Here is an 18828-nt window from a genome sequence, read left to right as displayed (position 1 = left end):
TCGTCCTGGTGGTGGGGTGGCTATCTTTATAAAAAACTCTCTTCCTCACTCTCCCTGCACTGCCCTCTCTCCACCCCACCCACAGGAGTACCTCTGGCTACGGCTTCCTCTCCGCTCCCACCTTTTGTTCATATGTGTTCTGTACCGTCCTCCAAACAGTGATGACTCCATTTACATTTCTCTGTCGAACAACATGGACCAACTTCTATCAACTCATCCAAACTCTCTCTTCCTCATATGTGGCGACTTCAACTGTCATCATGCCAGCTGGCTGGGTGTGGGTTCATCTCTCACCAGCCATGGCACCTCAGCAAAGGACTTCTGCGACTCATTGGGACTGACACAATCTGTCAATTTCCCGACCCGGATCTCAGTCAATGGAGTATCTTCTCTTCTGGACTTGGTTATGACTAACTTCCCTGCAAATGTCTGCTGCTCTTCTTCTGCTCCAATCGGTTCTTCTGATCATGTGCTTGTTAAAGTGGACATCTCTCTGGCCATTCTCAGAGAGCCTCCTCAGCGTCGACGAGTCTGGCATTTCACTCAGGCCGACTGGCACGGTCTGCAAGCAGCCATCAATCAACTGGACTGGTCTCCCATCTCTAATGCCTCTGACATCAATTCTTCCCGGGAATTCTTCCAAAGCAAACTGCTTTCTCTCATGCACAGATTTATCCCATCTCGTCTTCAGTTGTCTTACCCTTCCTCCCGTCCTTGGTACACTGAATATTGTGGTGAGGCAGTTGCCCTGAAACAACTTGCCTTTGCATCTTGGAAGGCAAATCCAACTGAAGGCAATCTCAGTTCCTTCCACCAAGCTCGAAACAAGTGTGTTTCTACCCTCAGGAGTGCCAGGAAGCACTATCTCTCCACACTCAAGATTGAACTCTCAAACCTGTCTCCTTCCTCCAAATCCTGGTGGCGTCTGGTCAAATCCGTTTCTGGTGTTTGTTCCCCCTCCATCCCCTCCCTTACCTCAAATGGCTACACAGTTGACACCGCACGTGACAAAGCCGAATGCCTCAACTCTGTGTTTGCCTCAAAATCTTGTGTCCCAAACCCATCTCTCTCTGTTCCCACCTTTCCCAGTCGAACCCAACTGCTCCTGGACTCTGTATCCTTCTCTCCTGACAAGGTGGAGAAGTTTTTATCAAACCTCGACGCTGATTCTGCAACTGGACCAGATGGCATCAGCCCTCGGGTCCTAAAATCCTGCTCTGCCGCTCTATCTCACCCTCTCTCTGTTCTTTTCACCCTCTCTTTTGCTCAAGGTCATCTGCCAGCATCTTGGAAATCAGCAAACATTACCGCTTTACACAAAAAAGGTGCAAAAACAGATCCTTGCAACTACAGACCAATCAGCCTGCTCCCAATTATCAGCAAAGTCATGGAATCCATCATTGCTTCAGATATCAAATCCTTCCTCTTCTCCAATGGCTTGATCTCTGATCATCAATTTGGATTCAGACCAGGTCATTCTACTCTGGACATGTTGCTTCTGCTGTCTCAACAATGGATGGAGGTCCTCAATGCCAAACAGGAAATCAGAGCTGTCTCACTTGACATATCACGTGCCTTCGATACGGTCTGGCACCCAGCTCTGCTCACCAAACTCACCTCCTATGGTATTCAGGGAAATCTCCACTCATGGCTTGCGGATTTCCTCTCTGGTCGTAGGCAACGTGTGGCCCTGAATGGATTTCTCTCATCTTCCCTTCCTGTTCTGGCTGGAGTTCCCCAAGGTAGTGTTCTGGGCCCTGTGCTATTTCTGGTCTTCATCAATGATCTCTCCGACTCTCTGGAAAATCCTCTCTATCTCTTTGCTGATGACTCCACTATCTGCCGCTCCATTCCTCATCCCTCAGATCGGCAGTCTGCAGCGTCCTCACTCTCTGCAGACCTGGACAAAATCACAGACTGGTCAAACAAGTGGAACATGTCTTTCAATCCTGACAAATCTCACACTCTTACAATGTCTCTCCGAAAGGACCGACTGGACAACCCTCCCATCTACTTTCTCAACAATCCTCTCCAAGAAGTTCTGTCGCTCAAGCTTTTGGGTCTCACTATCTGCCATGATCTTTCTTGGGAAAACCACATTTCCAAGCTGGCCTCCAAAGCCAGTCGCCGACTGGGCATCCTCCGTCGTGCGAAGTCCTTCCTTGGCACACCTGAGCTCCTCACCACATACAAGGCTTTCATCCGCAGCTCAATGGAATACTGTTCCCCCCTCTGGGCTGGTGCTCCTGCCTCACATCTTGCTCGGCTTCACGCTGTTGAGGCCAAAGCTTTCAGAATCATTGGAATCTCCTGCGATGTAGTCAACTCCGAGGGCCTTTCACTCACTCACCGCAGGCAGGTCGGTGGTCTTTCTGTCTTCTACCGACTCCTCTCCGGCCTTGCTCCCCCAGCTCTCTCTGTGCTCTGTCCCCCCAATATTCCTTCAGGTCGCACAAGATCTGCCTGCAACCCTCTTATGGTTAAACTGCCAAAGTCTAGGCTCTCTGCTCACCTTCACTCTTTCATTCCCCTTTTCTCCCGCCTCTGGAACAAACTCCCCCACTCCCTTCAATCCCACTCCTCCCTCCAGGTCTTTAAAACAGCTGTTCACCACCATCTCTTATCTTCCCCCATCGAAAACCTTGATCTTTTCTACCCCCGGTAATTCACCCCAGAGTCCTTGCAGTGTTCATATGTTTTATTCCTCTCCCACCTCCCCCCAAGTCCTCCCGATGTCCCTGCTCTCAAATGTTGTGTTTGTGTCCTTCCCCCTCTCTCCCCATCTTGTCTGCCGCTCCCCTTGTTTTTTGTGTTTTGTGTGTCGGTTTGTCTTTTTGTGTGATTAATGTTAGCTCTTTCACGAGCCTCGATCTTGTATACAACAACAAAAAAAACAAAGAAAAAAAAAAGCGATAAGGAACATAGAGACAGTCAAAAGTATGATCAATCCCTTCAATCATGAACATGAAGAGCTAGTTCACCTCATTTCTGGAACTGTGGCTGCTAAAGAACATTTTCAGGGATATTGCTGCAGTACACAGTAAAGGAGAAGAAGCTGTTAGAGTTTTGTGAGAAGCATCTGCAACAAGAAACCGAGAAGTTATATTTGACTCCCTTAAAAAGTTGAAGGTCAAGACATTCACCAACATGGCCACAACTGAAAACCAAAGTAAGTGGACATGAGGTTTCCCTTAAGAGCGACAGGTCACTCTGGGATGGACTTGTCATTGTTGGGAGATCTCAAAATATCAACCTGAAAGAATTGCTGACGTACAACCTTGGAGCTGTGTCACTCACTCCAGCAGAAGGGCAAGGAGGACTCATAAAGACAAACAAGGCTCAGCTGGTGCATTATATTGAAAGCATCTGTGAAAATACAAACTGCGAGTCACCACAGGGAGGCACTCTCATCCTAGACAGTAATGGTAGTGATTGCAAGGACATCACCCGATTGCAAAAAACAAGAACCTTTGCAAACCTCGCCCGAGTACTAGTCTTTCGTGCAGTCCAGTCAGCACGTGCACATTAAGCCATTTAAGTCCACTTCATTGAAGATACCTATCGTATGGTCTCCGTTAAGAATGCAGAGCGAGTAAAACGAGATGGCAGAGGCCCACAACCCATCCGAGTGTTTGGACAAAATTTGCCCCAGCAATGGAAGAAATTCCTTGCAACAAAGCAAGAACAAATAATTTAATTGACTATGTTCTTGAGAGCTGGAGTACTTACAAGTCAGAGGATCGAAGAGGAGTCACACGTCACAGTGGAAGATCTAGCCTGTGATCACAAAGAGGCCGACACAAGCATCATTCTGCATTCTTCGTACACTATAAGGATGTGATGAGATCATAATATGCAGTCTGGATACTGATGTCCTCATCATCGCTCTGTCTCTGCTATCTAATATTGATGCAACTGACTTCTTTGAGACTGGTGTCAGTAGTCATAAGAATATATATTTGATCATCGAGGCGTCACAACTAGTATCGGCAAATCTGTACGTAAGGCACTCATTGGTCTCCATTGCTTGACTGGGTGTGATAGCACTAGTGCCTTATATGGCAAGGGAAAGAAAGTATTCAACTACTGGTAGAGAATGAAGATTCTAGACTGCCCCTGCAGGAACTAGGCCAATATTTGATGTGAAGCCCAAAATGTACTCTGCTATTGAACAGTTTACTTGTAGGTTAAATGGTCAGAGTAACTGTAGTTCTGTCGAGGATACAAGGCACAACATGCTCAGGTTGAAGTGCGCTTCAGAACTAATGTTGCTCCTCACCCCCAATCCTCCCCCCCCCCCCCCCCCCCTATTCCTAATGCGGACATTCTAAAGTACCATGTTCTTCATGCCAATTATCAGGCAGCTGTGTACAAACGGAGTCTAGATCAGTACCAACAAGTACCCACACCTGAAGAACATGAATGGCACATGGTTAATGGTCAACTGCCAATTATCTGGTCCTGCTTCCTCCAGCTCCTGAAAGTGCATTAGCACCTTCTCAATGCACTGGGAATTGCAGAAGGATTCGGTGCTCTGATCCATCAAAGTGCTCATGTCTGACAAATTATCTTCCCTGTACAGATCTTTGCAACTGTGGCAGAAATGTTTGCAGCAATGTGGCTGAAACAGATGACAGATGATGTAAAAGATTGGTGATGACAGCCTTGATACCTGAAATTGACTTGTAAACAGTGTTTTAGACATTATTAACACATCTGATAACGTGTTTAAGTTAGTAACTGGTAATGGAGATTCTTGTTTGTAGTATTGTTACAGTTCTAATATGAAATAGATGGTGATATACAGAAACATAATGATATAGATGGAGATACAAATCATTGTGATGTTTGAACGTTACAAGAAGACAATTTCACATTTTTAAAGAAAGGGTGTTGGGAGCGCCTTTGTCACAGTATGTATAAAGGCCGTGACCATGTACGTGCACATGGAAAAAAATTATGGACGTTTAGAAAATCTCTAAATGTGTACATTTTCCGTTTCTAATCTATACTACAAAAGGCCTCTAAATCCAGTCTCAATCTGTCTGTCCGTTCAGGGCAGGGTTTATCCCACCAGCTTATCAGATCAGTTGATCAGCTGATTCTGCAACTGGACGAGACGGCATCGGCCCACAGGTCCTAAAATCCTGCTCTGCCGCTCTTTCATATCCTCTCTCTGTTCTCTTCACCCTCTCTTTTGCTCAAGGTCATCTGCCATCAGCTTGGAAATCAGCCAACATTACCGCTTTACACAAAAAAGGTGCAAAAACAGATCCTTGCAACTACACACCAATCAGCCTGCTCCCAATTATCAGTAAAGTCATGGAATCCATCATTGCTTCGTATATCAAATCCTTCCTATTCTCCAATGGCTTGACCTCTGATCATCAATTTGGTTTCAGACCAGGTCACTCTACTCTGGACATGCTGCTTCTGCTTTCTCAACAATGGATGGAGGTCCTCAATGCCAAACAGGAAATTAGAGCTGTCTCCCTTGACATATCACGTGCCTTTGATACGGTCTGGCACCCCGCTCTGCTCACCAAACTCTCCTCTTTTGGTATCCATGGAAATCTCCACGCATGGCTGGCGGACTTCCTCTCTAGTCGTAGTCAACGTGTGGCCCTGAATGGGTTTCTCTCATCTCCTCTTCCTGTTCAGGCTGGAGTTCCCCAAGGCAGTGTTCTGGGCCATGTGCTTTTTCTGGTCTTCATCAATGATCTCTCTGACTCTCTGGAAAATCCTCTCTATCTCTTTGCTGATGACTCCACTCTCTGCCGATCCACTCCATTCCTCATCCCTCCAATCGGCAGTCTGCAATCTCCTCACTCTCTGCAGACCTGGAAAAACTCAGACTGGTCAAACAAGTGGAACATGTCTTTCAATCTTGACAAATCTCACACCCTTACTATGTCTCTCCGAAAAGACCGACTGGACAACCCTCCCATCTACTTCCTCAACAATCCTCTCCAAGAAGTTCGGTGAAGCAAGATTTTGGGTCTCACTGTCTGCCATGATCTTTCCTGGGAAAACCACATTTCCAAACTGGCCTCCAAAGCCAGTCGCCGACTGGACATCCTCCATCGTCGTGCGAAGTCCTTCCTTGGCAAACCTGAGCTCCTCACCACATACAAGGCTTTCATCCACAGCTCAATGGAATACTGCTCTCCCCGCTCCCAGCGGTCCCAGGATCTATCGCTCCCAGGAAAACACAGGCAGTGTACAACAACAAACAGCAACAGGCATTTTAAGGCCATTTTCCCTGCTCGAGCAGGGCTTAGCCTTATACAGTCAATGTATAAGCAACATATACTCATCCAAGTCTTGAACGCAGAGGTGTTATAATAAACCTGTGTAAAACAATCTTTGTAACAACAGGCTCATGTGTAAACACAATAATAATTAAATGTGTTGTTGACAACAAATCACAATAACCTCAATATACGATCTTCACAATACATATTACTCCATCACTGGCGAGAAAAAATGCCAGGCATTCTATCAGTATAAGACCCGATTGAGGTCTGAAGGTCAATTATATTGTTTTATTTGGGGTCAAATTTGTTTTATCTGAACATAGCCTTCGACCTTCCTGGATGAAAGAGGATGCTATGCAAAGTTTGGTTGCACTGGTTCCTGCAGGGTCAAAAAACACACACACACACACACACACACACACACACACACACACACACACACACACACACACACACACACACACACACACACACACACACACACACACACACACACACACACACTTCTTTATATATCAGAAAATAATTAAGAATTAAAAAAGAGAGAGAAAGCTGGAGAAGAGACAAATGCGTGATTGATTGTGTGCTCTGCCTGAAGGCAGGTCCTTGGCTTCTCAAGCAGTTTTTTGGCAAGACTGACACTGGCTTGTTTGCCATTGCCTTCCCAACAGCCAGTCAAGGGAGAGATTTGTAATTTGGCCATGGTGCTGGGGAAAACCTGCCTACTCTTTGTGAATGACACCGTGGGATATTTCAGTCCACCGCCTCGTGCTTTCAGTCCACCTGGCTTAATATCCATTTGAGGGAGGACACAAACATTGACGAATCACCTTGCCTGTTAAACAACGGAATGACAGTTTGTAGCCGAGCCGAGATTCTAACCTAGGCTATACCAATGCTAACTGCAACACTTAAACAAAGCAGGTCGCGATTACAGACAAACAAGTGACGTGCTTACTCCCCAAAGTTGGGTTACAACTCCAAAATCAGTTTACATTGTAGGAGTTGCGGACAACGAGAGGGCGAGACACTTCTTGGCTTGTTCAAAGCTCCTTTATTCCAACGGAACTAAATTAGTACCGGAACTCACGCATCTTTTATAACACAAATCACTCTTAAGGGGGCGTGGCTCCAACAACCGAGCGCACGCCACGCCCATACCATCAATAGCCCCACTGGTCCCGTGCCTGTGGATTATGTCTCAATGGGTTAACCCCCACATGCTCCCCCCCAGAATTAACTCGCACGGGCAATGTCAGTTTTCAGGGGCCTTAACCACCTGGCCGAAACGACCCCTGATGACCCGAGCAGGGACTGTTAGCGGCTTGGCAGTAGGCGGGCCAACCCAGGACTTACCCGACGGGGGACGGCCCCACCGTGGGGGTTGAGCTAGGTCCAAGTGAGCCGGCTTGAGGCGGTCCACCGAAAGGTGGTCCGGTTTGCCGCCGATGTCGACCACGAAGGACTTGTCCCCGGCCTCCAGAACGCGGAAAGGTCCGTCGTAAGGCACCAGGTCCACGTTAACCTGGTGAAAACGTCGCTCGGGCACTGTGAATGGCGCCAATGGGGCCTGGGTATGGCGATGCACCTTCAAACGTTGACACTCGACACAGGTGTTGGCCCAGTCTCACACATCTTTCCTGAGCCCGTGCCAAACGAACTTCGCCGCCACCAACTTTTGCGACGCCTTCCTGCCCGGGTGAGAAAGACCGTGGACGGCATCGAACACCAGCCGTCTCCAGCTGGTGGGTACGACGGGGCGAGGCTGCCCCAAAGATACGTCGCACAGTAGCGTGGTGCCCGCGTCCTTGAACGGCATGTCAGTCAGTCGAAGCCCCGTGACCGCCGCCCTGCAGGCCTGGACATCCGGGTCGGAGATCTCATCGGCGGGCGTATTCGATGCCAAGTTGAACCGCGCCAGCCTTGGACCGGAAGAGACAATCGGCGACCGTATTATCCTTCCCAGCAACATGTTGGATGGCCGTCGTGAACTCGGAAACGAAGGAGAGCTGGCGTTGTTGACGGGCAGACCACGGCTCCGAGACTTTGGCCATGGCAAAGACCAGGGGCTTGTGGTCCACAAACGCCGTGAACGGGCGGGCTTCCAACAGGTAACGGAAGTGTCGGACAGCTAGGTAGAGGCCTAGGAGCTCACGATCGAAGGTAGTGTACTTTCGTTTGTTAGGGCGGAGCTGCCAGCTAAAAAAGGCAAGTGGCTGCCAGGCCCCGTTGACCCACTGCTCGTGCACGGCGCCAACCGCGTAGTCCGAAGCATCCGTGGTAAGAGCAATCGGTGCATCGGGCGACGGATGCGACAGCATGGTTGCGCTGGCGAGGGCCAGTTTAGCGTCCGTGAAAGCCTTGGCCATCTCCTCGGTCCAGTCGATGACACGTTTGGTAGGCTTGCCCTTGAGGGCTTCATAAAGGGGCCGCATGAGCTGGGCTGCACGGGGCACGAAACGATGGTAAAAGTTCACCATGCCCAAAAACTCCTGCAGGGCATTGATGGTGAGGGGGCGCGGAAAACCCTTCACAGCCTCCACTTTAGACGGCAGTGGGACGGCCCCCTCCCTCATGATGCGGTGGCCCAAAAAGTCAATTGAAGCCACCCCGAACAAGCACTTGGCCGGGTTAATGATAAGGCTGTGCTGGCTGAGGCGTTCAAAGAGCGTTCTGAGGTGAAGCATGTGCTCCGTCCTGGAAGCGCTGGCGATGAGAATATCATCCAGGTAGACGAACAGAAATGGCAAATCCAGCAGCACGCTGTCCATCAGGCGCTGGAAAGCCTGGGCCGCGTTCTTGAGCCCAAAAGGCATACGGAGGAATTTGAAAAGTCCGAACGGTGTAATCACCGCGGTCTTAGGAACGTCCTGCGGCCGGACGGGGACCTGCTGGTAACCACGAACGAGGTCCATCCTAGAAAAAAAAAACTTTACCGGCCAAGCGGGCAGAAAAATCCTGGATCTGCGGGATTGGGTAGCGGTCAGGGGTAGTGGCGTCGTTCAGGTGGCGATAATCCCCGCACGGGCGCCAACCGCCACCCGGCTTCGGCGCAATGTGGAGAGGCGAGGCCCACGGGCTGTCGGACAGTCGCACAATGCCAAGACGCTCCAACGTGTCGAACTCTGCCTTTGCGATAGCGTGTTTCCCCCGGTCGAGGCGTAGAGCCCGGGCGTAGACAGGTGGGCCGGTGGTCGGAATGTGATGCTCCACCCCGTGTCTGACGACAACGGCCGAAAAGGTGGGCCGTGAACTCGGTGAGGAGGCGGGCGAACTCATCAGAGGTCGAGAGCGTGCACGCAAGCCTCGTCGAGGCGGATCCGCTCAGCGAGCATGCAAGAGAACTGAATGTCTCAGCATTAATGAGCCGCCAATTTTTAACATCCACCAATAGGCCGTTGGCGCAGAGGAAATCAGCGCCCAGCAAGTGGGTGGACACCCCCGCAGTGACAAAATCTCAAGTAAACCGCTGCCCGCCAAAGCAGTGCCACGGCCCGTTTGCCAAAAGTCTGAATAGCACTGCCGTTGGCGGCTTCCAGGGCGGGGCCGTGACTCCCGGCCTCCCGGTCCAATGCCGACGCAGGTAGAACGCTCACCTGGGCGCCTGTGTCGCAGAGGAAACGACGTCCGGAGTCGGTGTCCGAAATGAACAACAAACTGCCCGAACGGCCGACGCTCGTGGCAGTTAACGAGCGCCGGCCACCCGTTTCCAGACTCGCGGAAGCTGCAGGGTGGCCGGCATGCCTTGGCCTTGGGCCCAAACCTTGCGTGGTAGAAGCACAAGCCTGGGGCCTTCCGCCGCTGGGCCGTAATGGCGGCCGCAAGTGTCCGCCAGCGGCGTAGGCTCGACGGGGCCGGGGTCCCATGCAGCTGCACTACATTGCTGTTTGGCAGAGAAAAACTTGTCTGCTTCCCTGGCCAGGGCGCGGAAATCCTTAACAGACGAGTTGGCCAGGGCTGTCCGTACCTGACCTGGCAGCTGTTGCAGGAACAGTTCTTTGAAGAGGAAAGATGGTCGGTGGCTGCCCAGGAGAGACAACATGTGGTCCATCAGCTCCGACGGCTTGGAGTCTCCCAGCCCGGGTAGAGAAAGTAGCTGGCGGACGCGCTCGGCCTCAGTGAGCTCGAAGGTTTCGAGCAGCAGCGCCTTTAGCGTCTTGTACTTGCTGCCCTTTGGAGGATCCTGGAGAAGGCTCACCACTCTGGTCGCAGTGAAGCCGCTGAGCGCAGACACGACATATAATACTTCGTGTCGTCAGCAGAAATGCTCCGAATGGCGAATTGGGCCTCAGCTTGTGCGAACCAAACGGCAGCTTGTCGTTCCCAAAACTCCGGCAGTTTAATCGAAACTGCGCTTGTCGCCATGTTCGTTTGAAGCTCCGAAAACGTTCGAGAGCAAGACGGGGTCACCAATGTAGGAGTTGCGGACAATGAGAGGGCGAGACACTTCTTGGCTTGTTCAAAGCTCCTTTATTCCAACAGAACTAAACTAATACCGGAACTCACGCATCTTTTATAACACAAATCACTCTTAAGGGGGCGTGGCTCCAACAACCGAGCGCACGCCACGCCCATTCCATCAATAGCCCCACTGGTCCCGTGCCTGTGGATTATGTCTCAATGGGGTAACCCCCACAACATCTTAAACGATGAACTTTATTTCCACAATTATTTTTTCCCTTCCCGCATTTGCAGTGAATCTATACATTTTGAAACACTTCTCTGATCAATTGGTGCATCCAATTGTACAGCGTCCTGTCATTTTAAAAATAATTATGAGCTATCGTGTGCTCATTCAATGAGCTATATATATTGATACAAAATAGCACCCTTGACACACTTTTGGGACACGTCATGTCGCTACTCCTAGTATGTAGGGACTCCAGAGAAGGGGATTGTCGCTGCCCTGTGGTACATGAACGGCACAGCATTTTGTCATTTTCAAACAAATGATGAGTTAACTTGTGTGGTAATCTTCATTTGGATGAAACAGCACTTACATGGCAGGAAGGATGGATGTGTGCTCATTCGATAAGTTATTGATGGATATAAAATGAAGCGTTTCATACTTGTCTGGTTGTGTGAAAATCAAGTTTTATTCAAAATACGAAAATAAAGTACAGGGAGTCCCTGGGTTACAAAGGGTTACAAAGGATACAAACGAATACAGGGTTACAAAGGAATTCCGTTTCGAACAATTATTCATACATCAAGTAAATTGATCGGCTGTTGACTTAGTGTTATAAATGGTGTTTTCAGTGAATGAGTGGGGGTTACTCACCTGGTGATTTCACAAGCTTAGCGTGAGAAGAACCAAAATAAGGCTAGTCAGTCCGCCTTTAAAATGTGAAAAAATTAATATAACAGACACTTCTATGCATGCCTGGAATGTACGACGTCAAGACGTACTCTGCCAGGAAGTAAGGTACAGTAGGAGTGATCGCGGTTTTCTTTGTATTCACGGCTGCTTCTAAAGCAAGAGGTTATTTTACATTAATTGGGTGTGTTTAAAAAGGTATGTTGATTCTCATTGTGTGTTTCAGAGCAAAATAAATTTGATAAAAATCGATTTCCGAGCCGTTCGCTGTATTCACATGCTTTACAAAGTCACACGAGGATTGTGAGCCGTTTATAAAGAACAATGTTAATGCACATCTTGTTGAAATGTCTATAATGCAACGTTTTTTTGTTTTCGTTTTTGTTTATTTTAATTTGCCCGAAACAAGGGTGAAAGATACTCAAGGTTTGTGAGTTGTATAGAGTATGTGATAGATCTGGACTGAGTGAGGTGGTGACAGAGTACATACAGTACAACTGTAATTGGGGATTCCTCTTTGTGGTGGTTGTACCCTCCAACGCAAGTCGGGGGCCACATATTCGCCATTCTTCCCTGCAGCCTGGATTTGTCAGGGCAGAGCGGTCACGGTAATAGTGCCAATAGGTCCCCATGGACCAGCCCTTTCCCTCTTGTGTCTCTCTCTGACTTTGTGACGGCTAATAGGACGGACGGACGGACGGACGGACACACACACACACACACACACGAATATGAACGAGTGTTTGCCAAAAAACGATAAGGTCTGGATTGGATGGTGCACAATAGCAAATTCTACGACCACAATGGAACCTCATGGACAGGCAAACATCTCATTCCAACAAAATCACTCCAGGACACCAATGATAATTCATTGAAGAGCGCAACAAGGCATATTGCAAGCAGCCCTAGGCTGAAGTAGGACCAGCCCAGCAAAGCTGCAACACAGCAAGGACAACCTGCTGCCAAAGCAGGATGTCATTATCAGAGCAAAACAATCCCACACCAATGGATCTGAGAAATTAAAGCCTTTCCACATGAAGTTGGGAATGTGGGTGGACAAGCAAACAACAAATGAATTGTGAAAGCTCGATGCACATCCCCAGAATAAACTATGGCTAAGAGCACACAAATGTAAAAAATAGGGCCGAGATGTTTTCAAGCATCTCTACCAAAAGGTGTTGAGTTGAGCATGTTGAGTTGATACCAAGCCGCAAGCCATCACAAATGCCACTTTTGTACAGCCAATTCAGTTCACTTTAGAGGACATCAAGAAACAGCTGACTGCACTGGATATGTGGTAAAACAAAAGCTAGTTTTCATGTGCTGGAGGCACAGGAAGATATGTTTGGTGATCGTGTAGATGCGTCTCAACCTGAGATAATCAAAAGTTCCTACATTTCATTTATGGATGCTTTCCCAACATGAAATTGTCGTCACAGCCCGGATACAGCTCATTATTAACGTACATTTATTTACACTCTGATGCTAAAGAAGCAGCTGCAATTCACCTCCCACCAGCTACTCAAAGAAGCAGCATAAAAAAATACATGTTGCATTATGTAGCATGCAGCAAGTGAATGCAGAAGGAAAGGTATTTTCTATTTAACAAAGTACTCTACTCACTTGGCTGATCAAGAACTCATTCAGCACAGTTAAAAGAAAAGAATTCCAAAATAAACACGAGCCAAACTTCTGAAACTCACGACTGCAAATATTTCACCGGTTTTGCGAGGCAAAGCCAAATCAAAATATCACCTCAAATACCTTTTGTTTCATACCTTTGTTGTTGTAAACATCCAAGTAGTTTGGTGCAGAGAAGATCGTGATTAGGGATGGGAATCCCGTAGTTTGGCTTTTCCTATACATTCTATAACTATGGGAAACAAGGTGATCAGTCAACTACAGTTATTCGATGTTACCTGCATACATGGCAAATAACTCAAGTATGAAGACAGTTCTAAAGTGAAAAGACAATGTCAATAGCATGCACTTCATCTTTACCCTGCATCTTGTGCTTCGTGTGCTCGTATAATCGACAACAGGTTGTTGTTCTGCAAAAAGTCACAAACAGCTGCATAGCTGTTGGATGCAAGACCAAGCACCATTATTAGAAATTCATTGCTCGCTTCTCTGTGCAAAAACAAATCTTCCCCGATGTAAATTTAACACAAAGCCCACAAAACCTTCGTCAAACCATTCTTTCATCATACAAAGCCTTACATATACAAGATATGGGGAAAAAGAGGAAGACAGTTATGAAAGATGGAAAGATCTGTTGATCGACAGTGTGGACATTCAAATGAATGTATTGTGACAGATTAGGGGCTGGCAGGATGACCTCGAGGTACACACACTCACCTCTTAGCTGCCTAGCTCGGGTGCAAATCTCGGCCCGGCTATAGATTGTCATCCCGGTGTTTCACACACGTGCTATGCCTTGGATGGTCGTTAAACTTGGCGTCCCGTCTGCTGGCATTAGTTGGTGGACGCTAGATCGTAGCGTTCTTCATGAAGAGTATGCGAGTTATTGCTGGGACCATGAACAAATTACAAATATTGCCCAAACTTCCTGAACCCAAACTTCCTGAACCAGAATGGTGAGCCAACCAGGATTGTAGCTTAGTAAATGTTTCAGCACCACCAGTGCTCTGCATAGGACATGGTACATGTTGTTGATGACAACGATGACGAAAGAGTAAGTAAAGTGCAAAACAGTAGGCGGGAGAGCAAGGAAGTGGGTGGAGGGTTGGTAGGGGGCAGGGGGAGTGGGGGGGGGGGGGGGGTGAGGGGGAGGTTAGACTCCTCTCAACATATGAAATTTTACGCATTATGATCCAGTGAGTAAAACATTAAGGTTCTAATTTTATTTAATTATGACCATAGCGTAACTCTAAAACAACCCGTTAGATTCGTTTATATATTTTATTGCAATTGTACATTGTATTCCGTTACATTCAAATAGTGAGTAATGGAGAAGAAGCCTGACTGAGTGATTTTGACCATCTGAAATTCCATGACATGACTCCTCTCCCAGACATAATCTACAGAGAACCAAGCTTTTCGCAAAATGAAAGCAAGTTATTTTAGTAACGCATAAAATTAACATTTTAAAATCTAATTGAAACATGTGCAATACCACATTTTGTATTATAACCATGTGTACGTACGTATAACCAGCTTTTACTTATGAAAGCGTCCAAATTGCTCTATCCACTGAGCACACCAGGCCTCACGAAGCCACGCATCTCTCAATTTACATTTACCAGGCATCGTGACCTCAATACCATTATTTTGTTTGCCTTGCTGTTGACAAAGATGGCTCAATTTTATTCCGAGCATGCGTAAACTTCTCCAACACTGCATTCAATTGCTTTTGGAACACAAATCTATCCATAATCGACCACGTTCCTCAATCACGGCGCGTTTACTGTTGCAATGTCTCGTATGATGCCTGTAGGGAGGGGTATTCGTAACGTTTGTTATTTCAAGCAATAGTTTGGAAGTTCCCGTCACAAAAATCAACCTTTTGGTCGTCTTATAGTGGAACTACTTGTCGCGTATGTATACTGCCCTACTTTGACAAAAGGAAGCAACTGTCATTTTTGTCGAAATTGAGTTATCACTTGTTCTAGGGTATTTGAGGTATTTTGAGGTATGCTCTACACGTTCGTACACAAAATAAAGTAACACGACCCTCCATTTCTGAGATATAATTTCTGATATTTGGCATTTCTGCCAAAGAGAGCAGAAAGAAAAACACATTTTCCTCATTTACAAGAAAACTCCTTTCAGGCAGTTGCTTCCTTTTGTCAAAGTAGGGCAGTATACTATCGATCAACTTTCACATATGCAATATGCATGGCAGTCACAAATTATTCCCTATACAGCGGGAGTGACAGGAACAAACACTATAATTGGACAATTTGGGATTGTCAATTTCCGACCTTTAATCCATATAACTTGGGGTGGCAGGACCTTGGGCTGGCAGGATTGTATCCCCAAACACTGTTGGCATAACCTTTCCTCTAGATGGAGAATTCTCTTTTTTAAGGAGATTTGGGGGTGCAGCCATTCCCTGCTCGCTCGTTTTCTATCCAGTGTACAGTAGCAGAACAACGTTTATTGTCTACAATCACGATTTCGTTCAGGAAGTTATCACTGTTGGTCAATGAACCAGGAAAGCAACGATTGTGCAGCAGCCAACTGGAGGTTCTTCATTTCGTCAATAATCATGGGTGGAATGCACCGCGCGCATAATTTGGTGAAACCAGGCAATTCATGAGCAATTCTGTGTGTGTGTAATCGTGACTAATGTCCATCATGATGATAATTTAATCAATGTGGTCAAATATTGACCAGAACAAGTGGCATTGCAATTGGTGTGTCTGCTCTGGACCTGGCCATTCGGTGATTCAATTATGACCATGGCTGAATCATACCAAAAACTAAGAAATGTAACATGTCGTTTCCACACCTGATGCTCGGCATTTAGAGGATATGGCAAGGAAAAACTCTCCCAGGTTGTCATCGCATGGTGATAGAGGGAGGAATCGTGGGGGAGGGTGGGGGAGAAAGGGGATTCCTTTGAAATGCCCTGCTGACTGCCGAGAGAAGAGTCAGAGTGTACCGAAATGTTACTTCCCCCCTTCCCCCAGGTCAGGGGTCGGCAACCCCTGGCTCCAGAACCACATGCGACTCTTCGAGGCCTTATGTACGGCTCCCAAGCCAGATCGATGGAACCCTCTTTTTTCTCATTATCAATTTTCAGAAAAATGTTTGTGAGTGTTGTGAAAGGATAAAATAATACTTGAGACCTTTGGCAATGACAAACAGGAAAAGCATCCGATTACTGGTGAATTCTGCAATCAATACATACACATTGTACTCCATGCACAGTCTGCTCTCCTCTACGTGATTATTTCCATCATCTTGTCAGCAATATCACAGCTTCAACCTGTTGTGCAGCCTCATTTATACTTCAAACCCCCCTTCTAAAAGCTAGCTACGTCCTGATCCTCACGGGGCAGGTAACCGAGAATCCCAATGATGAACGACTTAAATCTAAACAAGAACGAAAATTGCTTTGCAATACATGCCCTCTACCGATGCGATATTTTTTAAGTCAAAAAGGGCATAACTCTGAAAAATTGACAAAACTAATAGAAACTCGAACTTGACCTGTAACTTATCATAATAAAGCTATGTACCAAGTTTCAGTTGAACATGTTAAAAGGTATGGAAAAAGTCTGAAAAATCACAAGTGGGACGGATGGACGGACGGACAGACGGAGAGCTAACCTGCAGTCGACTCTGGTGAAGCCGGTAGGGTAATAATAACAAACGAGATGATATTTTGATAACTCCCCCTTCAACAGAGGGTGTACGTGGGACATCAGCACATTTTTAATCCACTATCTTGTGGTTGTTATCTCCATATGCGGGTTAGGAAGATGGATGGAACAGAGTCCTCCCATGTCTGAAAGTATTCACCTACGTTTTGGTGAGGGATCATGATTAATGGAACAAGCTGTGAAGTTTTTTTTGTTCTCAAAGTTTTGTTCCGAGACCTCTCATCAAGATCGTCACTGAACCCCGGTTAGCTTCCAACTGTAGATCGTTTGGAGTAATATTCTAAGGGATGGGTTTTAAGATCGCAGTAAGGTTCCTCTTCATCATTCCCATTGCGCCAATCATCACTGGTAAAATTTTGGCTGAATTTCGCTGTTTTTTGTCTCATTTCTGGATTTCGCTGTTTTCGGTAGTCCATACGGGACTGTGCTGCCTATAACCTGTATTGTTATAATACTGCTCTCTCGACAAAGTGTCCAACGTATCGACATACCCAAGCTTAGACAAGTTTTGGCCCTGATTGTTTGGCTATGACAAAGCACACAAACTACAATAACACTAATTTTCTTCGTCGCCGATCATGAATCTTCATCGATTATCCTTTTTCCTCTGCTTGTACTCCAATAAGGCCATGTGGTCATGTGTGTGCACAAATTGCTGATGTCACCAAACACCCTCCATATCTAAACTGCATTGTGGGATACAGATACTGCATCCATGTTTTGAGAGGATTGTTCTACAAAGTCTTTTAATTATTTTCAAGAAACAGAAGTTTGCGATATTCATGAGGAATACTGTAAGGTCAACACACATTTTAGCAAACAAAAAAAATTGGAATTAAATCTGATTTTTTTTTTAGCATAATCAAGAGTTGGAATGGCTTAAAAAAAAAAGAGGGAAAAAATGAAAGATGAATTTTTTTTTACAATGAATGCACTGATTCCTTCACATTCCCATCAAGTTTGGCTGGGCTCCCTTTGTCTCTCATTTGAAATGAGAAATTCACCAACACCAAAACATCCAATCTAGAGAGGTATTTTTGAAAGATTTCCACTGCTTTTGCTGAAATGTATCCAGTTACAGATGCCAGAAAGAGAGCCATAGAGGAGTTGAAGCACACAGCAGACTAAAGTAAGAGTACGTTCGCTAAATGGATGAAACCACCGAGTAGTACATCTACTGTAAGTTTTGTGGCAACTTGCAGCAACAACAACAACTACATCCTCTCATTTTCTTCCACTTATAGATCTTTCTAGTCCTTAACAAAAAGTATCTCCAACAATTTTTGTTGCTCTACCTTTCCTTCACTGTTCCATTCCGATGATACTATCTCTGTCTCTCCGACTGATAAAGCAACTCTTTTTGGTTCTCTTTTCTTCTCTAATTCCACAAAGGGTGACTCTAACATTCCATCTCTCTCTGATGCACCCCTTACCAATCCAATGCCCTTCCCTGTAATCTCTTTTCATTCAGTCAAAAAAGTACTGCTCTCTCTGAACACAAGCAAGGCATACGGACAAGATGGCATTCCTTCTCGTGTCTTGAAGGAGTGTTCTTCAGAACTTGCACCCGTGCTTGCTCATTTGTTTCGTTTCCGTTTGAAAATCCAAACTTTTCCTCTTTCCTGGAAACATGCCGTAGTACCGCCTATTTTAAAGAAGGGTGATCGTTCAAACAATTCCAACGACTGTCCTATTGCTCTAACATTTACTATTTCCAAAGTCTTTGAATGTATTCTCAATAACCATTTCCTCTAGCATCTTGAATCTCACAGTCTTCTATCTGACCATCAATATGGCTATCGCAAGGCAAGATCTAGCGGTGATATCCTTTCTTACATTACAAATGCCTGGGCCTCTTCTCTGAGAAACTTTGGGGAATCCTTTGGTGTGGACATTGATATCT

The 18828-nt window shown here is 46.5% G+C and overlaps 1 protein-coding gene across 2 annotated transcripts in view; it reads right to left on the bottom strand.

Moving 5' to 3' along the window:
* The window catches only part of LOC137432422 (protein phosphatase 3 catalytic subunit alpha), a 235892-nt gene that overhangs the window by 50811 nt on the left and 166253 nt on the right, over window positions 1–18828 (bottom strand). For both annotated transcript variants that reach the window (XM_078783189.1, XM_078783190.1), the window contains exons 7-8: window positions 13576–13653; window positions 13353–13447 (exon numbers count right to left, since the gene is read on the bottom strand). In XM_078783189.1, the coding sequence (XP_078639315.1) occupies window positions 13353–13447; window positions 13576–13653 (173 nt within the window). The remainder of the gene's footprint in view (window positions 1–13352; window positions 13448–13575; window positions 13654–18828) is intronic.

The sequence above is a fragment of the Myxine glutinosa genome, chromosome 8, assembly GCF_964187855.1.
Source record: "Myxine glutinosa chromosome 8, kmMyxGlut1.1, whole genome shotgun sequence".
Classification (NCBI taxonomy): Eukaryota; Metazoa; Chordata; class Myxini; order Myxiniformes; family Myxinidae; genus Myxine; species Myxine glutinosa.
This window is presented reverse-complemented; position numbering and strand designations above follow the sequence as displayed.